Here is a 20,219-nt window from a genome sequence, read left to right as displayed (position 1 = left end):
TCCTCCAAACCATGGCTGAAAGCTCGGTAGAGAATGAACAAAAAAGGGAAAAAACCCTCTCACGACGTTGGCGTGACTCGCCGAAAGGTAAAGGCAGTTAAAGTTGCTTTAGACTGCTAGGGCGAACTTCTTTGAAAGCATACGTTATTTTTGAAGCATATAAGTTGTTACGTACGACATACTACTTCACGTAACTGATAAAACAAAATTAACATACTCAAAATTAACATATTCACCATGCTAAATTTTAAAACTAGCCATCTAAAAGCGCGCCCAATTCTTTGCCCGATATTCGACCCAGGTTGTTGCTAGAACCATCATTTCCAAAGTTTTACTCCGACCAATTTTTTTTCTTTTCCTTAACTTCAAAGCTTGATATTTATTAATTTGTTGATCTTCCATTGATTCAATTCTTCATTATTTTCATAAAGCTACGTACTAGTGAAATTAACAAGTGGTTGCGTTGTTAATTAATAGAGGCCAATTTCATCATTCCAAAAAGTTAAAGTTGGATAAAGCTAAATCATTTTCATGTAACAAAGGAAATTTTATTTTAATAATTAAGCAAAACAGAAATTTGAAACACCCTTTAATTTCTTATATAAGCTTAGAAATTAAGACGCCTGTTGAATTTATAGGACGACATTCCATTTTCTGATTATACTTATAAGTTTATTAATAATTAACAAGTTAGAATTGTAGTTCCTAATTTGAGTAAACAAACTTATATAGCCTATATGAACAAAGAAACATTAGATTAAGCTAAAATTTCAGTTTTCTAACTCCTAACAAAATTCTATATCGAACTAGTAGCTCTTTACCACGCAATAAATAAATAAATTATAGTATATTATAACCTGCTAAATATTTCAAAGAAAAAAAAAGATGTGTTCACGTGTTTACAAATTGATAGCTAACAGTTCATTCTTATCTTATGATATATCATATATCTATGATAGTATATAAATATATCTACCTGGTCTCTCTGCTTCACTACGGGAACAAGTTATCAAAGAAGATATAGAACATACATTATTGAGAAGACAGAGAGAGGGGCAGCTAGAGAAGGGGCGCTTGATTAAGTAATAACTTACTGATCATGGGTTATATCGATGGAAAATGGGCACCGCTGATCATGATGACTGTGATCCACATGATTAATGGGATGGTTAACGCTTTGATTAAGAAAGTTCTTGATGGAGGCATTAATCATATGGTTATTGCTACCTATCGTTTGGGTATTTCCACCTTTTTCCTTCTTCCGATCGCTTATTTTTGGGAACGGTAAGTCTAATTTTTGTTTTAAATTATGTTTTTTTTTTTTGTCAACAAATATGTTTCTTATTCTTTTTCATTATTTACATTGCGTTAGCTGTTAGAAAACTCAGGAAAGTTTTTAAAATTCATCTTTATTTTTAAAGTTAATTTCAATGCTCCATCAGGAAAACAAGGCCAAAACTTACCATAAGCATTTCGTGCCAGCTTTTCATCAGTGCTCTTTTTGGGTAAGTTTCAGTTTTCATCCATGAACTCATTGTTTCGTCTATTTTGTCTATAAGAACTTCATCTTTTATTATAATATATTTTTGTCAGGGCGAGCTTGGTGCTATATTTCTACTTACTCGGACTCTCCTATACTTCTGCCACATTGGGATCTGCCTTCACGGCGATAATGCCTGCCCTTACTTTCATTATGGCTTTGATATTTAGGTACATTTATTTACTAATCAACATACTTTAAACATTTTAAAATAAGTATTCCTTTGTCATCGTTTGAAGTGTATACTATAAAAACAAATTACAGGTTCGAAAAGCTAAATATGAAAACAAAAGTGGGATATTGCATCGTTCTTGGAACTATGATAAGCTTAGGAGGAGCTTTAGTTCTTACGATGTACCAAGGCATTCCGTTAACAAACTCTCAAGAACAAGCATCGACTTTAAACCATCTCACAAAACATGCGCATTGGACCAAAGGTTGTATATTTTTATTCATATCAGTTATGTTTTTCAGTTCTTGGATGCTTATACAAGCCAAAGTCAACGTGAATTACCCTTGTCCATACTCGAGCACCGTTATTTTATCTGCTTTCGGTACTCTTCAATGCGCCCTTCTTAGCTTGATCAAGACTAGAAATGTGGAAGAATGGATCCTCAAAGACAGACTCACCATCATCACCATCATTATAGCGGTACATTCATGTATATACAAATTGTCATCGATATGTGTGAATATATAATTTGGTGATTCAACCTAGTTTCGGGTTGAAAATTTTCACTACTATTTTAATTACGGTTGGCCACATCTTTAATAACAAGAATATCCGGTGCTTCATATGCTCGTGGTTTAGTCTAGATTTCAGTTTTGGATTCAAAATCATTTTAACATTAATAAACTGGGTGTACGTATATTTATAGGGAGTGGTTGCACAAGGAATGTGCACGGTGGGAATATCATGGTGTATTAAACAACGAGGACCTGTCTTTACCTCAGCATTTACTCCTGTCATGCTTATGTCTGCAACCTTGTTCGATTTCTTGATATTTCATCGTATGATTTATTTAGGAAGGTAAGGATGTATTCTCTAAAAGAAAACAATGCATATTTGGTATATAGAACTTTCATATTGAAAAGAATATACTTAGTTTATCAAATACGAAACATTGATCATTGCATTAACTTTCAACTGATATTAATATGGAACTCTTCTAGAAGAGATACTGAATTTTTGTACTGTTTTTTTTTTGTGATGCAGCATAATCGGATCTGTGGTGGTGGTCATCGGTTTATACGTATTTTTATGGAGCAAGAGCAAACAAATAGATGATTGTGAGATCAATAAGTTACCCACAAATACCGTGGAAGAAGGAAAGGAAGAGGAAGATCATACAAATGTTAACAAATTAGGCAATCTTTTGGTTATCCCCATGACTCCTTGATCAAATCTATACGTTCAACTAGAAGGACCGACATGCCATCTTGAAAAATCACTAAAAATATGAAAAAGGTTTTGAAATGGTCCTTTGAATATTGATCAGAGGATTTTATCACTTGTGGTGCAATGTTTAAACTCTTTGGAGTTTGCTTTCCTAGGGGCTCATTTGGATATTGTAATATATTTATATAAATAAACGGTATCAAATATGATGACTTTAATATACTGAATGATTTATTCTATATCCCTTTACATAATTAAAAAGCATCGTAAACCAAATGAGTAGACTGTTTTATTTGAGTCATTTAGTTGTAATGATACTACAAAATATCTCATCTGTTTTGTTCGAATCGATTAGGTCTCCACGGCCATCGATGAATGGTACATTCCTTCGAAGATTTCACTATGTGTCAAGTTTTAGCGGTGATGACTGACATAATAAAAAAAAAGAAGAGATTTGAAATAGAATAAATAAAGTTTGCGAGTGATTCTCGTGAACTACCGACACCTTTTTCAATTTCGACAAAATTAAATAACAAATGTTTTCTTAAAACGAAAAGTTATTTTATTTTTCAGATTTGAGGTGGTCTCGATAATAAAATATAATAGAATAACCAGTAAAACATAGATTTTTGTAGAAAGATTTCACAGGCCTAAAAAAAGTGTCTGAAATACGATTTTGCGCTCGTGAAATATGAATGATCTTAAAGTCCAAAAAATATATTTTTAGAGTCTATATCCTCTCTAATTCTATTGCAAAACTTGGCCAAGCATGGAGTTCCTTAATCATGACGATCAATTTTTTTAATACGTTTCAAACCTTTGACATGAATGTTGGAACATATACTCTCCATCGCCATCGTAGTGTTTCCACTTCTGAATGTAAGGCAAACTCACGTCGTGGGTAATTTCGTGTCCCTATAAGTTGAACCTTCTCCAAGCTGTCCATCCAAATCCATCCACACCATTGAATTATGATGTAGATGTCCAAGATCCATCTATCATGCATATATTACCCAAACTTAAGATTTGGGGTTCCTCAATAATGTGATCTTGTAGAATAGGTGACACCATATCATTTGCGTTGAACCAGGCTTGACACTCACTCTCTGCATAACGAACTAGCTCCAATGGATCCATGTATATCCCCCTAAAGAGCTTGTCATTTCGAACCTTCCAAATATACTAGATTATCCAAAGACAAGGATCTCTATCTAATTATGGCTCGACAGTGCAGTTTTTTCTCCAGAATAGATAATCCATATTAGCATAAACACTCGGCATCAGAAAGATATCTGAACTTGTTGGTGTTGCTGATAGGGACCAAGTTTGTAGAGCTGGCAGGCATTTGAAGATGGCATGAGTAACAGACTGTTCTGGTTCCCCATCGCGAGCAATAATTATCGCATCTCATATTACGCCGTATCAAATTTCTCGTTATTGCCACATGACCTGTTATCAATTGCCATATAAGATAACATATTTTCTGAGACGAATTTATCGTCCAAGCAAAGGCTTGAAGCTTGGTTATATTGGGATCCAGTAGCTCCTTCTCTTCTCCAGCATTCAATAAATTTCAAGCTACCCAATATCCAGATTTAACCATGTACTGACTATTTTTAGTGTAGTTCCAACAGAATGTGTCACGACGATGAGCTGAGCTTATGGCCAAACTTCTTATGAAAGGCATATCAGCAGAGACAACACAATCCTCCAATAGTCGAACATCCCACCATTCTTTCGATTCCTGATCAATAAGGTCGATGACTCTCATGTTCATGTGCAAAATTGGGGCTGAAGGGCGAGCCGGTCTAGCTAGTGTTGTAGGGATCCAAGGATCCTCCCACACTTTGACCTCATATCCAGAATGTATTTTCTGCCTGATTCCAATAGGAGTAGCTTTCGAGCAGCTGAAATACTGGTCCACACATAGGATATGCTGCTTACAGAGATTATTCGTAAAGACGAACTCATTATGTAGTACCTTCCTTCAAAACACGAGCCACTAACGAATCATGGTATTGAATTAGCCTCCATAGTTGTTTTGTTAGTAAAGCCATGTTGAACTCATGGATCATACGAAAACCAATCCCGCTCTCCTCCCTTGGTAAACAGATCGTTTCCCATTTGGCCCAATGAATTCCTCTTTGTGGGGGATTTGAACTCTACCAGAATTGTGCAATGGCACTTGCGAGATTTTAACATATCTACAATGGTAGCAGGAATGTAGACATAACATATGTCAGAAGAGCAAGCAAGATGGATTTAATCAAAACCTCATTTTTTCCTTTTGAGAGCCATCTACCCTTCCATATGTTCACTTTATTCATTAATTTATCCTTAATGAATGCAAATAATTTACATTTAGATCTGCTAATATTCTCTAAAATTCCTAAATACGTCCCCATTCCTCCTTGTTTTGTATTCCAAGCGTATCTTTGATCTGTTGTCTAACGTTTGCTCCAATCCTCTTACCAAAAAGTAGAGAGGATTTGCCGAAATTGATACACTGATCTGAGGCTTGTCCATATTTTATGACTACTTTCATCATACAGAAAAAAAGCTGTCATCAACAAAGAGAAAGTGGAATACTGAGGAACACGCGAGTGTAACGTGCATACCTGTTATCTTTCCTTGGTTATGCTATAATGCTCACGTTGTTAATAGATAAAGTCCAATGTAATGATTCGAAATAGAAAGCTAAAGCTTAATAAATTTTATCAAATAAAAGCAGAGTTTATATCAACTAAAGGAAAAATACAATTGTGAAACACTTTAATTTTCTCTAAACTTACAAGTTAAGGTACCCTGAATTAGTTTATAGTGCTACAGGTTCCTTTTTCTAAGTATAATTACAAACTAGGTAATATTATGTTTCATTCGCGGAATGTGATATTTATAAAATATTTTAAAATAAATATTTCAGTAGTTTGATAAAACTAAAATTGTAAGAGTATTTATTTCTAGGGGAAATTACATGTTTACCACTTTCAAGGTACCACTTTTCATTTTTACCACCACTAATGAAACATTTTCAAAAATATTTTTTTTCACTAAGTGGCGAAAGACTCTTATGTCCTTGTTATTTATATATATAATAAATCATTATTTAAACAAAAAAAAATTAAAAAAAATTAAAAAAAATTAAAAATTTAAAAATAAAAATTTAAAAAATAAAAAAACTAAAAAATGTATTTTTTTATGTTTTCGAATTATACTTTTTCAAATTCGAACTTTTACATAAAATTTTTTTTTTGATTTTTTTTTCGAAGTTTTTATTTTTTTCAAATTTCTTTTTGAAAAACGAAAATTATGTTTGAAACTATTTTTTTAAAAAAATTTATATATTTTGTAAATATTTATATATTTATTAGAATCATAAATTTCACATTCCAAAAACCTTACCCCACCCCTCAACTCTAAACCCTAAGTCTAGATTAGTTAACCCTAAGGGTATAATTATATTTTATCCTTCATTAAAATTGAGGGTAAAAGTGGTTAGTGTAAACATAAAAAGTGGTACTATAAATGTGGTATTTGTGGCAATTTCCCTTATTTCTATCAGTTCAAATATAGTACACATGTCTAAAATTTAAATTTAAATAATTATATATTTTATATGATATATAATTTATATTAAATGATATTAAAATAAATATATATGTTTAGATATCAGTAAAATGAGAATTTTTACTCATATGAGTTTATGATCATTTATATTTTTATAATAATTTTTAAAAATAATTGACCACATATTTTTTACTGTGGAACTTTTAAAAGTTTTAGTAATTTATACTCGTTTAAAATTTTTAAAATTAAAAATATATGAAAAAAATCTAAATTTTATTATACGTTAAATGTGGAACTTTAATTTATTTTATTAATTTAAAATTAAACAAAATGATAGAGAGTACACAAATTGTTATCAAATCTTTATTATTAAATATCATTAATTCTCATATATATATTTGTAGCTTTTATTTTAGAAAGAATGAGAAAAATATTTTTAGACTAATTAATTTTATGGTTGGCTTAATGAGAAATATAGTATATGTTTAGATTTTAGACGATAAATTTCTTAAATTACCGTAAGTTGGTTATCACTTTTCAAAACTACATTCAATCAAGAATACTCTAACATTTGTTTTTAGGGTTTAGTGATTATGGATTAGGTTTTAGTATTCAGGGGATGGGATTGTGTTTATAACGTCTATAATATTTTATAAAAATCATTTTTAAACATTTATAAATGATTTGAGAGAGTTGATTTAATATTTTTATTTCAAATTAATGGTATTTATGAAAATGGTTATCAAATAAGGATAAATTTAAAAATTGGTTTCAAACTTGTGGTAAAATTAAAAAATTTCCATTTTAAACCAAGAAATGAAGGGTATGTATTGTAAGGAAATTTTCACGTTTACCACACTCTTGGTACCATTATTCATGTTTACTTTCACTAGGAACATTTTCACAAATAACTTCTTCATTAAGTGGCAAAAGATATTTTATACCATTACTTCTTATATCTAATAAATAATTATTTAAATGAATAAAAATAAGAATAATTTTTTATAGTTTTTGAATTATATCTTTTCAAATTTGAACTTTTATATAATTTTTTTATGAATTTTGTTCAATTTTGTTTCTTTCAAATTGTCTTTTTAAAATTTGAAAATTATTTTTGAACTAATTTTTTTTTTAAATTAATTTTTTAGTTATTAATATATTTACTAGAATCATAAACTTCACATTCCAAAACCCTACCCCATCTCTCAACTCTAAACTTTAAGTCTAGATTAGTGTACGTACCTAAGGTTATAGATATTTTTTTACCTCTTTAAAAGTAAAGAAAAAAATAGTTAAGATCAACATGAAAACTGGTATTTGAAATGTGCTATTTAGACATTTTTCATGTATTGTATTTATTCTATTATTTTAAACTTCTTTCTGTAAAGAATCTAAGAACCATTCTATTAATGATATATCAATACAGTAAATATGTTGCAATGCTTCTCAGAAAATATCTAAGAGATTTGTTTACAATAAGTTAGATAGATAACAATATGAAAAGATATGGTTATTTTAATCAAAGCTAAAGTTGAAAAACAACTGCTTTAGGATTATAAGCTAAGATTTTATAGTCCTAGAGTCCTAAAAGAAACAACTACTCTCTTCCACTAAGAAAATTAAAAAGCATACTGTATTATATATATATACACAATTCGAAAACTAACTTCTTGTTGTATTAAAATAAATTAATAGCCAGCGATTCATTTTCCAAAATAATTTTTTTTGCCTCCAACTCAGCATACATGAACAATATAAATATATCCACCTGGTTTCTATTACGCAAACAAGTTATTAAAGAAGAGATAGATAAAAGAAGCAAGAGAACGAGATAGAGAGAGAATAGAGGCTACGTGAGAGAAGAGACGTTTGATTATTAAGTTAATAATAGATATTTAATTAACTTACTAATCATGGGTTATATCGACGGAAAATGGGCACCGCTGATCATGATTACCGTGATTAACATGATTAATGGGATGGTTCAGGCTTTGATTAAGAAAGTTCTTGATGGAGGCATTAATCATATGGTTATTGCTACTTATCGTTTGGGTATTTCCACCCTTTTTCTTCTTCCGATCGCTTATTTTTGGGAACGGTAAGTCTAATTTTGAAAATAAATAACTATTTTGTTTCTTAGGTTTTAAATTTTTATAATTTTTAGCTGCATAATAAACAAAAATAATAGGCAAAATTATTTCCAATACTTAAATATCCTTATTCTGTTTTATAATTTTATAATTTTACATTTCATACTGTTTAAAATTAAACAGAAAATTAAACAGAGTCAGTTCAAGCCAGTAATTTTTCAATTTAAATTTTGTTTACTATGCTGTGAAATGTTATATTTTAAAAAGACAAAAATAACGTTTGATGCTAAAACCGTTTAATTGACGTTTTAATGATTATATGAATAGATATATTCAGTTTTTTTTTGTTCCGGACAAAATAAATATTCGTTTACAAGATTTGGTCAGGAAAACAAGGCCGAAGCTAACTGCAAGCATCTCGTTTCAGCATTTCGCCAGTGCCCTTTTTGGGTGAGTTTCAGTTTTAGCCCCAACTCATAATTTCTTCAGTTATGTCCCTCTTTTATTGTGTAGATTTCTTTTAATCTTTTATTTTTGATTTTTAAATCTTTTATTGCAATGTTTTAATTTCTTTGTTTTGTTGGCAGCGCGAGTTTGATGCAATATTGCTATTTGCTTGGCCTCAGCTACACTTCTGCCACTATTGGATCTGCTTTCTGGGGAACAATGCCTGCCACAACTTTCATTATGGCTTTAATATTTCGGTACACTTACTATTAAGCATAATTATAACCTAAAAACGTCCCAACATGTTAGCATTTCAAGTGTATAATCTAAAACGTTACATATATTAATATTGATTTCCTTTTTTTAGATTCGACAAGCTAAATATGAAAACAAAAGCAGGATACGGCGTCGTTGTTGGAGCTCTAATAAGCTTAGCAGGAGCTTTAACTCTTACGTTGTACCAAGGCGTTCCATTATCGAACTCTCAAGAACATGCAACGATATTAAACATCCACAAAGGACATGAGAATTGGTTTAAAGGATGTTTTCTTTTATTCACAGGAGTTACATTTTTCAGTTCCTGGATGCTTATACAAGCCAAGATCAACTCGAGCTACCCGTGTCCATACTCGAGTACAGTTATTTTATCGGTCTTTGGTACGATTCAGTGTGCTCTTCTTAGCTTGATCAAGTCTAGACATGTGGAAGATTGGATCCTCAGAGACAAACTCACCATCATCACCATCATTATAGCGGTATATATACATCACATACATATAATATAAACTCATGATAATTAAACATTGATCTATTGTCTGTACATATGTTTATAGGGTGCGGTTGGCCAAGGAATGTGTACGGTGGGAACGTCATGGTGTATTAAACAACGTGGACCTGTCTTTACATCAGCATTCAGTCCTGTCATACTTATGTCCGCAACCTTGTTCGATTTCTTGATACTTCATCGTATGATTTACTTAGGAAGGTAAAAACTAAAACTATGCGAATATTCAATATTATTACAAATCTCACATTTAAAAAAACAAAGAGTAGGTTAAAATTTAATGATATATCTGAAACAATGATCAAGTGATTTTACTACAGCTCTATAAATCCCTGGAAATTATATCGTCAACATCTTTCTAATTCAAAATTATTTTGTTATCGTTGCAGCATTATTGGATCTGTGGTTGTTGTGGTCGGCTTATACTTATTTCTATGGAGTAAGAGTAAACAGATAGTTGATTCTAAGATCGTGAAGTTGCCTACAAGTACGGTGGAAGAAGAAAAGGAAGAGGAAGAGGAAGACCATACAAATGTTAACAAATTAGGCCGTCTTTTGGTTATCCCCATGACTCCTTGATCCACTTACCTAAACCCTCTTTTCATCCAGAAAGACCGACATGTCCTACGAATCAACTATGAAGAAGAGAAGAAAGTGATTATTTGACTGTTATTGGAGAATGTTCTCACTTGTGTTACAATGTTTCAACTTTTGAATTTTACTTTTCAATGGCTTAATTTGGGTATTGTAATCTTTTTTTTTTAATAATAAATTGTATCGAAAATGGACTTATTTGTCTGAATTCTTTGTTGTAAATCCTTTCACATGCTGACCAAAAATAAAATCATCTTACATAAACAAAATATCCTAAACAAATCTAGACTAGCAAATCCGTACTAGATTAAAATAGCCCAATTTATTAGAGTGATTTAGCTATAAGTATATCAGTATATCACCAAATAACTCAGTTTTGTTGGAATCGGTTAGTCTTCTAAGACCTTTGATGAATGGTGCCTGATCTTGTAGCTCCATTTGGTTCGGGGCAAATGCTCTCCTCTACCTCATTTGTTTCATATAATGTGTTGTGGGGTCGTGGCTTCTCTGAAATAAAAGAGAAAAAAAACAACAAAATAAAAATTACAAAAAATATTTGTAATAGGAAAAATAGTTTAGGAGATATTCTTGTGAACTGAAAGAGCATGTTCGTGAACAGCTGATTTGGAGTGCGTGCCACCGGAAAATATGTTTAGCCGTTCCAAAAGAATTGATTTGGTATATTATTATTTATAACTTTATTAAAAACTGCAAACAGGTGAATTATGACAATCGGATATATATATTTTTATTTATTACTATTTTATTCTTTTCATATATGTTGATTGATTCTTATTTTTGGGTTAAAATTAGTATCTAACTGGTATAAGAGATATTCATGTTCTCAATAATTTTATTTGTCATATTTTTTTTATCAAAAGCGGCTTTATATATGTTTTTCCCAAAGGTATTTTATCAAATCAAACGCTATATTATGAGGAATTTTTCAATTCATATAAACTAAAGACATCATGACCAGCAGCTAAAGTGATCATTATCTTAAAAAAAATTAATCATAAAATTTTAAAATTTAAGAAACAGGAAAATAAAGATTGGTAAAATTTATAACTCTTAACATTTATACTACATGAGGTTTTAGTGAAAGCATTGGTCATTTAAATAAAGATTGGTAAATTTTTATAAGCTCTTCTACTGTTGCTTTATAAATATATAAATATAAATAAATATTTAAATAAATAAATTTTATTTTATTTTTATTTTATTTTTATTTTGTTGTAAAAAAAGTTTAATAAATAATAAAAAATTATAGAGTCTTATACGTCTTCAAATTCAAACGTTTTTATAAAAAAAATTGAATTTTTTTTACTTTTGCTTTTGTTTTTGTAGTTTTATTTTTGAAAATTTAAAAAATTATTTTTGAAACTATTTTTAAATTTTTATTTTATTTTTTCGTATTATTTATGTCTATTAAACTCATTAAAAATATGGAAAGTGATATTAGAAATAAAGTATTTTAGGGGGTGTTAGTGGGATATGAATTTGTAGTGATTGTTGAAATTCTCAAATTCTATTGTTATTGGTTGGTGGATTCTAAGATTCTTACTAAAATCTAGTGTTATTGGTTTGATGATTGTTTAATGACTTACAAAATCTTTTGTTATTCAAAATTTTTGGTTTTTAGTGATTCTAAGTTTCCATCAAATCTAGAGTTATTGGAAATTAAATTCTAGATAATTTTACTCATAAGACAAAACTTCAAAAATCTTGTATATTTCCTCTAGATTTTTAAAATCCTTGAATTAGAACATTTTTATAAACTTTTAGAATATGAAATACTCTTTATAACTCATTACAAATTTAACAAATCTCTTGACTTTTAGAATCAACCAACTCTATAAAAATTCTACTCCCACTAACCTCCCCCCCCTTAGTCAATTTCTCTATCTCCAACATAACATGAGACATACTCAATATTTTGTTGTTTTTGATTTTTATGACTATCAATAAAAGTTAGATCATACATTGCAGAAAAAAAGAATAGATTGTTTTCACCAAAACAAAAATAATTTTTTTTGGTAATTAATGATAAAATAACAATGAATGTAGTGTGTAAAAACTTTCTAAATAATTCAACAAACCCAAGTTATTTTAATAAATAGTACACTATATTAACAAACACCTACACGAATGAGAGTTGAGATTTTTATATTAATTTTTAAACATATAATTATGCATGTATATCCGAACAAACCACCTAGTAAGTAGTAGTACCTTATTAAGAAACTTTTGAAAAAATGAAACTGGATTCACGGATTACGAATAATCGTGTTATTATCTCTTTGCTTTTTTTTTTTCATGGACTATCCAATATCTTTTTTACCAATATCAAATAGCTAAATTTCAAGATATCTATCTTGTATTGTTAGAATAGAAGTATAAATATAAAACTAATTTTGATATTATGTAGGATATTAAAAATATATCATTAAAATTTTCTAAGATCACTAAAATTTTATCAATGTTAAATTTGTCCCATAAAATTTGTTCACAAAAGTAAAAATATTTGAATCATTTTAAAACATAATAATATAAAAATATATTTTGGTAAGATTGACTATATGTTTATGTAAATATAGATGTACATTTCATTTCTATTGATAAATTTATGTAATTTTAAAATACTCCATTAATTTCATAATTATTATAAAAATACTATTTTGAATATGATTAATATAACGAAAAAAAATAAAAATAATTATTATATAAATATATCATAATCGTAATTAAAGTACTACACAAATAATAAATATAGTTAAATAACTTAATATGTCAATTATTTATAAATTTTAGCATTCAATATAAGTATTTATACAAACAAAATAACTTTTTCTGATTAACTGTTTATAATGTCTATCATTTAATTTTTATTGGATAACTTAATATTAAATATATTTTCTTTATTTCAAAAGATGTTCAGAGTTTTAATCTATGTTAAAAAAGTTATAAAAATTAACTATAAATTCATCATTTTATCTTATTGTTTATTTTTCATAATTTTAAACTAATATGAATTCCATTAAATCATAATTTTGGAGGTTTATATAGTCTATCTATACTATTATTTGCGAAGTGATTTTTCGGATTTGAACTCTCACGTTAAAATTTATAGTGGTTAATATCGTTTATACCCTTAATGAATAATATATATAAAGTACCCCCAAAATTAAAACGATTTTTTTAATTAGATAAGTGACTATAATAATAGTAAGAATTATCCAAGATCTAAAATATATTATAAAATGCAAAGATAATTTCTATATATATATTGTGTTGTTATCTGCAAAAAAATAAAAATAAAAACAGAAAATACAATACTAAATATTAATCAAGGGAAATTTTTTAATTTTATATAATTAAAATAGAATATTGAATAATTTTAAGATTAATTTCTATATAATGAATATAGTGTACAAAAAAATTACAAAAAGTTAAAATACATAAAAAAATCAAATGAAAAAATATATAATAATTTATCATTTTAGTATTTTAATTAGTAATGTATGTATTAATAAGTAGTTATAAAACGTTTATGTCCGTATGCGTTGACGAACATCTAAGTTGTCATTATTAGTTAATAGAAGAAATGTATAGAAAATATTAAAAATGTATTATTTCTTTGACAAACTCAAAAAAGTATTTTTAAAAGAGTATTTGTTTCTGTAACATATTTTTATTGAAAAAGTATTTATTACGAGTCCCGTCAAATAATTAATGTGGCTCCGCCACATAACATACATATTTGTGACATTCTTATTCAGCAGTCACAAGTCTGGAAAATAGTCAGTAATGAATATGTATAAATGTTCCTTACACTATGAAATGGTGCTATCTGTAAGCTAACGAAAGTTTCGGTGGCGCTTCATGGATCTCTAATTCAGATAAAAACGGCGTGTGGCTACCAGAATATTCTCTCTCCGGAGAAAAAAAATTACTCTTTTTTTATAAGCATGGTCTTTCTCTTTTTGCTCAAAAGTTTGCGCAATATTTGCTATGGAATTTTTTTTCTTACATGTCTTTCCCTCGAAAATATCAATGTCTTTCCAATCGAAAATATCAATAACCAATATATAACCCTACACAGAATTTTCTTTACCAAAAAAAACACTACACAGAATTTCATAGTCAGTTTTGCAACTGAACAAAAAAAAAAACCATGTTCAGAAAAAAGAAATACCATAACAAAATTGATACGTCTCTTGTTTACTTCGCGGGGACGTTTGCTAAATATAACTTTTTAGTTTTTACTTACTTTTTTTGCATGGCAAACCCCACATGTATTTTTAGCGATAAAAGCCACAACACATGTCAGAATCCGGAAGAATCCGATTTCAATCGATTGATTCATTCAGCATCGGAAATAAAAGTTATTAAAGTCGAAAATGCATTATGTATACCATTTTGATATATATAAAGGAATTGAAAAAGGGGTGGTAGATACAGTTTTAAACTCTTTATTGACCATGAGATCTTAATAACGTGACTGATCACTGATCAGTGAGATCAAGATAATTCACCTTTGTTTTCAGCCACATCATATTACGACAATGATTTTTTTTGGTAACATATTACCTCAATGATTATCATGAAGGTTTTATTTGTATGTTCTCTTTTCTAAAAAGCAACCCTTTATTTTTTCTCACAATATTAATATGACGTAGTCAATGTCTCAACAAAGTCCTGAAGAGCTAACATGCCAAATTTGCCACAAACAAATAGACGCATTGGAAAGCATTTTTTTCTGAGGATTATTATCCCTAGTATGATTAAAAGAAATAAATGGAGGGAGTCTTTTTTTAGCTCTTCACCGGAAATCTCCTATTTCCTTTTTTTAGCTCTTCCCTCGTCTGAGTGGATTTTTTCTTCCGGCAATCACTGCCACGGTTTTCTCGTGATCTCATTCTTTGAAACTTTCCCTTTCGAAGTTTTATCATAATACTGAGTTGATTGGGCTCTGTTTCTTACCTTAAACAGAGAAGAGCAATATCTCCTTTCCTTTTGTGATAACTTCACAGGCCAAGTCTTTCCTTTTTCGATGGATTCTTTAAAATTTGTGGCTGAATTTAATGTTATCAAAGGAAGGTTTACTTCAATCACGCTAGACCTCCTTCCTCAGAATTCTCTCCTCCGCCTCTCCTCCTTCGAAACTAAACTACGCATCTCGTTGATAATGGCTGACATGCTTCACAAAGCAATCCAATCGATGTCGCTGGAAGAAGAGGAACCGCTCACACTCCCAGACAGCCCTAGGTTTCGTGTCTATGACGAGAACCAAACCAGTTTACTAGGTCGTTTGCTGAATCCAGATTGTCAAGTTATGGCGCGGATGATCGACTACATGCCAACTGCTTGGAGAGTTTTCGGGAGGGTTCGTGGGATCGCTCTCTCTCGTGACCGTTTCCAGTTTGTGTTCCAACGTGAAGAAGATCTCCAAACTGTATTGAATGATAGACCCTGGTCGTATAACCATTGGGCAATGGTTATAGAACGTTGGACTGCTAACCCTCCGGAGGATTTTCTCCAACACATGGAGATCTGGATACGTATTCGACACATTCCGGTGAATCTCTTTACTACTGATACGATGTATGCTTTAGCCAAGGAGATTGGTAAAGTGGAAGAGATTGCTTACGACCCAAAGGTGTCCCACACCAAAGACTATATTCGTGCAAAAGTTACTTTCAACGTGGACAATCCAGCAAAGGCTACGCGTAAGCTTACGGTATCCAAGGAGTCTACTGTCACCATTGAATATGAATTCGAGAAGATCCACAAACGCTGCTTCCATTGCCTGCGCCTAACACATGAAAAGATTCGATGCCCATTACTTAAGAAGGGGGCTTCTATTACTAAGAGTGCTCCAGTAGCAACCCGTCCTTTGAGTATTGCCCCAGTTCCAACAGCAACATTGGATGGTCCTCCGGGGTTTCCTGTGTTATTTCCTGAACTCTCTAAAGAGGATAGGAAAATGGCTCTACTATACATTTCTCATGCTGATGAGACAGAGCGAAAGGCTAGAATCTTGCGTGTCCAACAAGGCATTGATGAGAGCAAGATGGAGGCATCGATACGTATGACTAAGATCACAACGGTCCTGGATAAAGGCAAAGGCCATGTCTTCTCATACAAAGAGCCTTCGGAGGACGATCTCTTTTGCGCCGATAAGCGCCACCGCTCCAAAGCCCGACTGCATATTAACGAGAAAGAGGATGATGATACTGAGTCGTCTGCTTCTCATTTTTCTGCTAGCTCTGAACCTGTGTTTTCAACGGGTTTTCGGCTTGGCCCTTCCTCGGAAGGGCGAGTCTCCGGGACCCAGGGGATGAGCAAATCTTCAAGGAGGCGCCCTTCATCGTGGAAAAGGAAAGTCTCTGCCATATCCAATTCTTCATCTCCTTCTTTAAATCCAGTGGCCTCTTCCAAGGCGGGAAGTATCAAAAGAAAACCTTCGCCTCTCGTTCCCTCAGAAAACAAATCCTTCAAAGTTTCAGACTCTGCGGTGGCTTCCGTATTGAAGCCGCTGCCGCCCCAATGAGTGTCTTGAGCTGGAACTGTCAAGGTGCTGGTAGCACTGAGACAGGGGATCACCTCCGGGAGTTGAGACGAAAGTTTTTCCCGGATTTTTTATTTTTAATGGAAACGAAACAACAGTCAGATTTTATGGAAGGGTTACGCAAGAGTTTGGGGTACGATCAGCTAGTTACAGTCGATCCTATTGGGTTAAGTGGTGGGCTAGCGTTAATGTGGAAGGATAGTTACAAGGTGGTTATATTGGAACGCGACAAGAGATTAATAGATGTGAAAGTTTCTTATGGCTCGATGGTTTTCTTCCTCACTTGTGTTTATGGTGATCCTGTAACTGCAAGGAGAAAAGAAGTATGGAATCGTCTCGAGGATATAGGGCTGCTAAGAGACGAAGCTTGGATGCTGGTTGGGGATTTTAATGAGCTTATGTCAAATGAGGAAAAAAGTGGAGGGGCTATAAGGAGTGAATCAAGTTTCTGGGATTTCAGGAACATGGCTCAAAACTGTAAACTCCAAGAGATACGGTTTTCTGGTAACAGCCTATCTTGGGGTGGGTGGAGAGAGAAGGTGTGGGTGCAGTGTAGATTGGACAGAAGCTTTGGCAACAGTGAATGGTTCTCCCTGTTTCCACGGGTAAAGATGGAGTATCTTGACATGTTTGGCTCGGATCATCGTCCAATCAGAATATGTTTTGCGCATGAGGCTTTTGGATCTCACAGTAGCAGATTTTTCTTTGACAAAAGAATGATGAAGAGGAAAGGCTTTGAAGAGATAGTGAAACAGAGCTGGGGTGTTGATTCCACTGACACGAGCAATACGATGGCTCGAATAATCAGATGTAAACGTAGGATCAAGAGATGGAAAAGACAAACTGACCTTAACTCAAGAGAGAGGATTTCCCGCCTAAAAACTCTCTTAGAAAAAGAAGTGTCAAAATCTCATCCATCCTATCAGGTGATGAAGCGCCTCAAGCAAGATCTGGCCTCAGCATATCGCGAAGAAGAAATTTATTGGAGACAAAAATGTAGGGAGGAATGGCTCAGATCAGGGGACCGTAACACTAAGTTTTTCCAGAACTGTGTGAAAGGGAAGCGGATGCAAAATCGAATTCTCATGCTTCTTGATGAATGGGGACAAGAACATTTCTCAGAAGGTTCTAAAGGCAACATTGCAGTAGAGTTCTTCCGTGATCTCTTTCGGAGCTCAAACCCTTTTGACCTGGAGACATTGTTTACAGGTTTCAGCAGTAGAGTAACTGATGATATGAATATAAAACTCACTGCCCCGGTCCTAGCTGAGGAAATTCGAGTTGCAGCCTTCTCAGTTAAAGGTAGCAGTGCGCCGGGAGAGGATGGTCTGACTGGTGCATTTTATCAAAAATATTGGCACATTATCGGTCCTGGTTTGATCAGAGAGATCCAGCAGTTCTTTCAATCTTCAGTAATGCCAGAGGGCTGGAACCACACCTTGATTAGTTTACTCCCGAAGGTGACCAAGCCTACTCAGATGCGTGATATGCGGCCAATCAGCCTCTGCTCTGTTCAGTACAAAGTCATATCCAAAATACTGTGTAATCGTTTGAAGACAGTACTGCCTCAGATCATTTCAGAGACCCAAGGAGCATTTGTTTCAGGGCGAATCATATCAGACAATATCTTGATAGCTCATGAGTTGGTACATGGACTCAAGACTAACCCCAAAGTCTCTGAAGAATGTATGGCTGTGAAAACAGACATGTCGAAAGCCTATGATCGAGTGGAATGGAACTTCCTCGAGGTGCTTTTAGAGAAAATGGGTTTCGACAGAAAATGGGTCTGCTGGACTATGGCGTGTGTTACATCAGTTACATTCTCTATCCTTCTCAACGGGAATTCTCATGGGTTTATCAAACCGGAACGTGGTATTAGGCAAGGGGATCCTCTCTCCCCTTTCTTATTTATACTATGTGCTGAAGCTTTGGTTCATGTTCTTAACAACTCTGAGGCAAATGGTAGCATACAAGGAATCAAACTTTCAGCGGCTGGCCCAGCAGTGCATCACTTATTATTTGCTGATGATAGCTTGCTTTTATGCAAAGCAAATCCGAGGGAAGCAAGTGAGCTTGTGGAATGTCTCCGAATGTATGGTGAGGCATCTGGTCAAGTTATTAACTTTCAGAAGTCTTCTATAATGTTTGGAGCCAAAGTACCAGACAATGTCAAAACAGAGATTAAGAATGTCCTTGGTATTGAACAAGAGGGAGGAGAAGGATCATACCTTGGCCTTCCAGAATGCTTCAGTGGCTCTAAAAGAAAACTCTTGAGCTACATCAAAGAGAAGCTGCATGGAAGATTGAACGGATGGTTCTCTAAGTCTCTCTCTCAAGGAGGTAAAGAGATACTTATGAAATCTGTAGCACTTGCCCTTCCTGTATTTGCAATGTCTTGCTTCAAATTGCCCAAAGACTTATGTTCCAAGATGACGAGTGCAATGATCGAGTTCTGGTGGAGCAGTGGCACAAACAAGAAGAAGATCTCGTGGGTGGCTTGGCAAAAGTTATGTAAAGATAAGGAGCTAGGAGGTTTGGGTTTTAAAGATATTGAGAAGTTTAACCAAGCTTTACTTGCTAAACAAGCTTGGAGAGTTTGGAAAAATCCAGATTCTCTTTTGGCGAGAATTCTACAGCACAGATATTTTGCTAAGTCGTCCTTCTTGGATTGTGGAATTGGGACAAGACCATCTTATGCCTGGAGGAGTATGCTTCACGGCAGAGAACTTCTCAAGAATGGTCTGGTTCACAAGCTTGGGACTGGGGAGAATACCAAAATCTGGACTGATGAGTGGATTATTGACAAGATTCCGAGAGCTCCGCGGTATAGACAGGATGCCATAGTGGACCTGACTCTAACAGTGGATAGTCTGATTGACAATGTGTCCAAAAGATGGAATGTTCATCGTGTCCGACAGCTCTTTGAGGAAGAAGATGTGGCCATTGTTCTTAACACGCCTTTTAATCTTCGAGTATCTGATGCGGTTGTATGGGGTTTCTCCAGAAATGGCTCTTATGATTCCAAAAGTGGTTATCGCTTGCTGGAATGCATTCAAGAGATGGAATCTCCAGTAACTCAGGCCCTCCCTCCCCTCGAGAAAAAGCTATGGAGTGATCTCTGGAAAACAAAAACCTCGCCAAAACTCAGACACTTCCTTTGGAGAGTTCTATCTGGTGCACTGGCGGTTAAAGAAAGACTAAGATCAAGAGGCATGAATTTGGATACT

General features: G+C 32.7%; 3 protein-coding genes across 4 annotated transcripts; all 3 read left to right on the top strand.

The window, feature by feature from the left end:
* Nucleotides 1-977: 977 nt before the first annotated feature.
* Nucleotides 978-3,159, top strand: LOC106438642 (WAT1-related protein At4g01450-like). 2 transcript variants are annotated; one of them, XR_007338190.1, is made up of 6 exons: nt 978-1,284; nt 1,443-1,505; nt 1,594-1,710; nt 1,805-2,202; nt 2,419-2,570; nt 2,757-3,159. XR_007338190.1 is itself a non-coding variant. In XM_048776134.1 (6 exons), the coding sequence occupies exons 1-6, from the start codon at nt 1,100-1,102 to the stop codon at nt 2,938-2,940; spliced, it is 1,089 nt and encodes a 362-aa protein (XP_048632091.1). In that variant the 5' UTR covers nt 981-1,099; the 3' UTR covers nt 2,941-3,159. The 2 variants fall into 2 exon arrangements, 1 of the variants encoding a protein (XP_048632091.1); XM_048776134.1 differs by having other exon boundaries at nt 981-1,284; nt 1,805-2,192.
* Nucleotides 3,160-8,287: 5,128 nt separating this feature from the next.
* LOC106438641 (WAT1-related protein At4g01450-like) lies at nt 8,288-10,629 on the top strand. Its single transcript, XM_048776133.1, has 6 exons — nt 8,288-8,604; nt 8,984-9,046; nt 9,184-9,300; nt 9,411-9,798; nt 9,877-10,028; nt 10,217-10,629. The coding sequence occupies exons 1-6, from the start codon at nt 8,420-8,422 to the stop codon at nt 10,404-10,406; spliced, it is 1,095 nt and encodes a 364-aa protein (XP_048632090.1). The 5' UTR covers nt 8,288-8,419; the 3' UTR covers nt 10,407-10,629.
* Nucleotides 10,630-15,609: 4,980 nt separating this feature from the next.
* On the top strand, nt 15,610-16,974 carry LOC125607159. Its single transcript, XM_048776993.1, has one exon. It carries the CDS (start codon nt 15,610-15,612, stop codon nt 16,972-16,974), a length of 1,365 nt encoding a protein of 454 aa, XP_048632950.1.
* Nucleotides 16,975-20,219: the final 3,245 nt, after the last annotated feature.

Source organism: Brassica napus, chromosome A3 (assembly GCF_020379485.1).
Source record: "Brassica napus cultivar Da-Ae chromosome A3, Da-Ae, whole genome shotgun sequence".
Taxonomy (NCBI): domain Eukaryota; kingdom Viridiplantae; phylum Streptophyta; class Magnoliopsida; order Brassicales; family Brassicaceae; genus Brassica; species Brassica napus.
The sequence above is the reverse complement of the archived record's forward strand: the minus strand, read 5'-3'. Positions and strand labels throughout refer to the sequence as shown.

What these genes read in the sequence shown, in the direction of transcription:
- LOC106438641 (XM_048776133.1), top strand. Translation starts at nt 8,420, where the DNA reads ATGGGTTATATCGACGGAAAATGGGCACCGCTGATCATGATTACCGTG. An exon ending in TTCGCCAGTGCCCTTTTTGG is followed by an intron (nt 9,047 to 9,183) that starts GTGAGTTTCAGT and finishes TTTTGTTGGCAG; the next exon opens with CGCGAGTTTGATGCAATATT. An exon ending in TCATCACCATCATTATAGCG is followed by an intron (nt 9,799 to 9,876) that starts GTATATATACAT and finishes ATATGTTTATAG; the next exon opens with GGTGCGGTTGGCCAAGGAAT.
- LOC106438642 (XM_048776134.1), top strand. Translation starts at nt 1,100, where the DNA reads ATGGGTTATATCGATGGAAAATGGGCACCGCTGATCATGATGACTGTG. An exon ending in ATCGCTTATTTTTGGGAACG is followed by an intron (nt 1,285 to 1,442) that starts GTAAGTCTAATT and finishes ATGCTCCATCAG; the next exon opens with GAAAACAAGGCCAAAACTTA. An exon ending in ATTATGGCTTTGATATTTAG is followed by an intron (nt 1,711 to 1,804) that starts GTACATTTATTT and finishes AACAAATTACAG; the next exon opens with GTTCGAAAAGCTAAATATGA.
- LOC125607159 (XM_048776993.1), top strand. Translation starts at nt 15,610, where the DNA reads ATGGCTGACATGCTTCACAAAGCAATCCAATCGATGTCGCTGGAAGAA.